General features: G+C 37.7%; 1 protein-coding gene across 1 annotated transcript; it reads left to right on the forward strand.

Annotated features, from left to right (window-relative positions):
- Positions 1 to 433: 433 nt before the first annotated feature.
- LOC110035664 lies at positions 434 to 1072 on the forward strand. Its single transcript, XM_020739932.1, has 2 exons — positions 434 to 649; positions 719 to 1072. Exons 1-2 carry the CDS (start codon positions 434 to 436, stop codon positions 1070 to 1072), a joined length of 570 nt encoding a protein of 189 aa, XP_020595591.1.
- Positions 1073 to 4227: the final 3155 nt, after the last annotated feature.

The raw sequence follows: 4227 nt of genomic DNA on the forward strand, positions 1-4227 counted from the left end.
AAACTGGCTCGTCGTTCCCGAACAAATCGAGTTCGATTTAAACAAACATGAACATAGACTTCACGAACAATTTCGAACACGAACTTATTTCAAACAAACTAAATTTCAAACGAACCAAACACGAACACAAGCTCTGTTTGTTCATATTCGGTTCGTTACACCCCTACTTCTTATAAAACTAACCGTTAGAGCCAAATAATTTTATGACACTCAAACTGTAACATTTCTCAAATATTGTAACCCAACAAATTATATATATAAACATACATACATATATATAGATAATACATACATACATACATATATACAAACATACGCGTGTGTGTGTGCGCGTGTATATATATATATATATATACACACGTATATACACACACACACAGAGAGCGTTAAGGCTCGTCTCGGCCGTTCATCTGCCTGGTACGCCCCAACTACGATGTTCAGCAGACTTGTGAAAGGGTGGAAGAAGAAATGGGTTCCTCTCGCAAACCCTAACAAATCAAATTCCAACAATAACAGTCACTCCCATCTCCTCCGTTACAAATGGACTCCAATAACGCCGCTTTCCCACGGCGCAGAGGCCGCAACTCCGCCAACTTCTAATCAAGATGTCACTTCAGTCGTTGTGACGCCGCCTTCTGCAGCCGAGGAGGCTCCCTAGAGGAAGTTTTGGTATATTTTGGTGTTTATTCGTGAACAAAAACATGAGACTAATGTGAAGTCGGATGATGAGAGAAAGTCTGAAGATGCTAGCACATCTTTGCAGCCAGCTCAAGGTAATGATTCTGATAGAAACCCTGAAGGGAGTGATGCCTTGATGGAAGAAGCTCAGGTGTCGAAGAAAGAACAAACACAAAGTGAAGATGCCAAAGAGACCAATCTTGACTTGAGGTTAGGCTTAAGAGCTTGTGATGATGATCATGTAAATGATCCCAAAGCTGCTGGGAAAAGCGTTGGCCTGCCTGAAAAGTTTAGCTCAGTTGATGTTACAACAATTAAATCTTCAGCTAATTCAGAATCTGAATCTAGAAAGAGGAATTCTTCTTCTGCAACTAATTTGGAGATGAGACTGTGAGCATTATTTTTGTAATGTTAGATCCTTTGTTTTTTGTGCTTCTTTTCTGTTGCATTAAGATTGAGTTTTGCTACTATTATATAATGTTGAGGTTTATGACTGAAAAACTGACGAGAGCTTGAAATGTCATAGTTTGACTACAATAAAAAGTTACAAATTTCTTTCTATATATATATATATAGATATTCATTTATTTATTTATTTCAAGCCCGAAGGTGCATCTATTACAAAAAAGGAAAAGATACGAAGTGTTTAGTGAGTGGGTATAGGTACCCACTCAAATGGTATACAACTCACACAAAAAGCAAGAAATAAAAAAAAAAGTATACCCAAAAAAAAAAAAGATGGATGCTCTAAAATGAAATGGGAAAATGTCATGTTGTCTGAAGTGGAGAAGGTTGTGAGGTAAGTGAGGAATATAACGAAGTGTATCAGAAGTCACAAAGGAAGAATGCAGTGCTAAAACCGTGAGCACGTATTATATCATCGGCATTAACACCTGATACAACTGAGGAAAGCACCGCATGCAAAATACTGGCAGCAATAACACTGCGCCACTCCTAAGAATAACACGGCGAATAAACCACGCAATACTATCATAGATAACACTAATAATAACACCCATGGGGGACATCAATGAAGCGCGAATAACACCTGGGGGGGGCTAGAGAAAAGCCCAGATAAAACACCAGCCAAACTACCTCCAGAACGAGCAATAAAAACATCAAAAACGCTCAAACTATCATCTAAATATTTATTGTGCTAAGGTGAAGAAAAGTAACAAAACATGATTTGTGAAGGTAGGGTGTTAATCCCATTTCCATTCATTAAATACTTTACCTCTCCCCCTTTCCCTTGTCCTAGGGAATGAGTCTAGTAACAAGCGGTTATGAGGGTAGTCGCCTGAGCTTAACAAAGTGTCATCCAAACTTCTGAGCTCACAAATTCCTTTGCTCTTCTTTTTGATTGTTTGGATCTTCCATTCCTCATCCATTAAAGCGGGTTGTTGCACATCCTGGGCTTGGCCCTCCTCCAAGAGTGGAGTGCCCATCTGATTAGCTACAATATGTTGATACAGAGATTGTTTAATGGTTGCTTCTTGTTGCACATTTTGAGCTCGGCACCCCTCCAAAATTGTAGTGCCCACAACAGCAGTATTCAAAAGTTTTGAAGTAATATGAGTCTCCTTTTCCTGTATAATTTGAAAACATTCTTCTTCTACAGTATGTGGAGGTTAAAGAGGTGAGGGATTTTTTGTAGGGGCAATTGAAACCAAAGTGTTGTCCCTTCTAGAAGTAATACCCACCACTCCAGCAGGTGCACTAGTTGTTTTGGTTACCATATTAGTATTGGGATTAGGGATACCCTTGTAATGATCAAGAAACTCATTAACCTTAAGAAGGGAAGGGTTCTCAATAGGTACAATTGGGTTCAGGTTAGGAGGAGGGGGGACCTCAGACGAGGCACTTAGTTTTTCTTATTTTAGATGAGGGTGTAAGTGGTAATAGTGACAGTTAGAATGGTTAAACACACGACAGTGAGAGTGACACATGGGGAATGGCTCAATAATAACCCTTGCTAATAGCTTTGATGTTGTGAGCCTATCCAAATTTCCTCGGAAGAAGTTAAGTGATGTCTCGTCCAACAAGAACTTTAGATTTTGAAGGATGGGAAGTATTAAAGTGGGAATGTCTCTTTTGAGTGGCTTACCATAGATTGCGATGATAGAACACAATAATTCTTGACTAAATACTGGAAATTCATACCAGGGAGGCAAATCTAGACTGGAATGAAGGGTGGTTTAGTCTGTGAGTTAAAATCCCCAGTACATTTCAGAATCTTCATTGCGCGATTATCAATCCAAACAAATCTTCTAGAAAATAAGCGTGTGTAATCTTTTTTATTGTTAAGTTGAATGTGGATTTGACGCTCTTTCTAAAAGCCCAATTTTTCACTCCCCAAACAGGTGCATAAGCTCAAATCCTTACAATTAATCTCAAGATTAGGATGGTCATAAAGAAATTTGTCAAACAAATTTAGCGGCAAAAAATCAAGCAAATTACATGCAGCTTCAATAAAGTAGATGGCTAGCTTTCCATTTTTCTTACCAACATTTTTTATGAAACAAAACTCTCCACATACTACAGAGCAAACGAGGACAGGAACATAAAAGATTTAGGAGTACCAGAAGTGTGACCATCTGTAAGGGCTGCAGCCAAGATCCAAAGCCATCTCTTGTAGAGGCAGAAACGAGAAGAGTGAGATCCTCATTGAGACTCCAAGAAATCACCTATGATGGGAAGCCTAGCCGGGCTACAACATCCATCACATTCGATATCCGTGTGTGTGTGTGTGTGTGTGTGTGTGTGGACCATGAAATAGAAAAGAAATTAGGATTTATTTAATTAATTAATCTAATTAATTACCTATTTATCTTTTTCTCACTTATTGAAACCCACTCAAAAGTGTAGTAACCGTTCCTGCTTCTACTTAGTTACAAGCAAACAAAACAACAGGTATTGACTTATTCGCACTTCTCTTTCATTCCATACTCCTTTACATTTTGACTTTTTTTCTCTTGTGATATGTTATCTGCTTAGTTCATCTTTTCCCTCTCTTCACAAAGCTGCAAGTACATTTTCTCTGGTTTGAAACCCATGTAGATCTTAGTTACTCATTGTACATGATAGACTTAACATATAGAAATTTATTAAATTGTTTGTTAGTGGATCTATGTTTTAGTGAATATAATAGGCACCCACACTCTTGGGTAGCTTTCTTTCAATTCAAGGCATTTAGGCCTCAAGCTAATCGTTCCTTAAATTCTTCATGAAAATGGTCAGGCCACAATCGGATCTATAGTTCATCCTCTTCAATTTTGGGAGTTAAAGATAGAATAAAATTTCTATGTGATTGATGGTGATAGCTCTCTTAGAACCTTGATAGATCATCCATGAATTCATATTTGTGGGATATTACATTTGATACTTCATCAGAGTATTAAGTACATGATTAGAGGATAATTAAAAAATTGAATGTAGTAGAAAGGATAATTAAAAAATTGAATGTAGTAGAAGTGTTTTGCATCCTGGATGATATTCATCCCTTCTCGAAGAATGAGGTTAGATTCTAGAAGGCTAAATTCTTTGTTCTTG

This window comes from Phalaenopsis equestris, unplaced genomic scaffold (genome assembly GCF_001263595.1).
Source record: "Phalaenopsis equestris unplaced genomic scaffold, ASM126359v1 Scaffold198941, whole genome shotgun sequence".
Taxonomy (NCBI): domain Eukaryota; kingdom Viridiplantae; phylum Streptophyta; class Magnoliopsida; order Asparagales; family Orchidaceae; genus Phalaenopsis; species Phalaenopsis equestris.

What these genes read in the sequence shown, in the direction of transcription:
- LOC110035664 (XM_020739932.1), top strand. Translation starts at nt 434, where the DNA reads ATGTTCAGCAGACTTGTGAAAGGGTGGAAGAAGAAATGGGTTCCTCTC. An exon ending in CGCCTTCTGCAGCCGAGGAG is followed by an intron (nt 650 to 718) that starts GCTCCCTAGAGG and finishes ACTAATGTGAAG; the next exon opens with TCGGATGATGAGAGAAAGTC.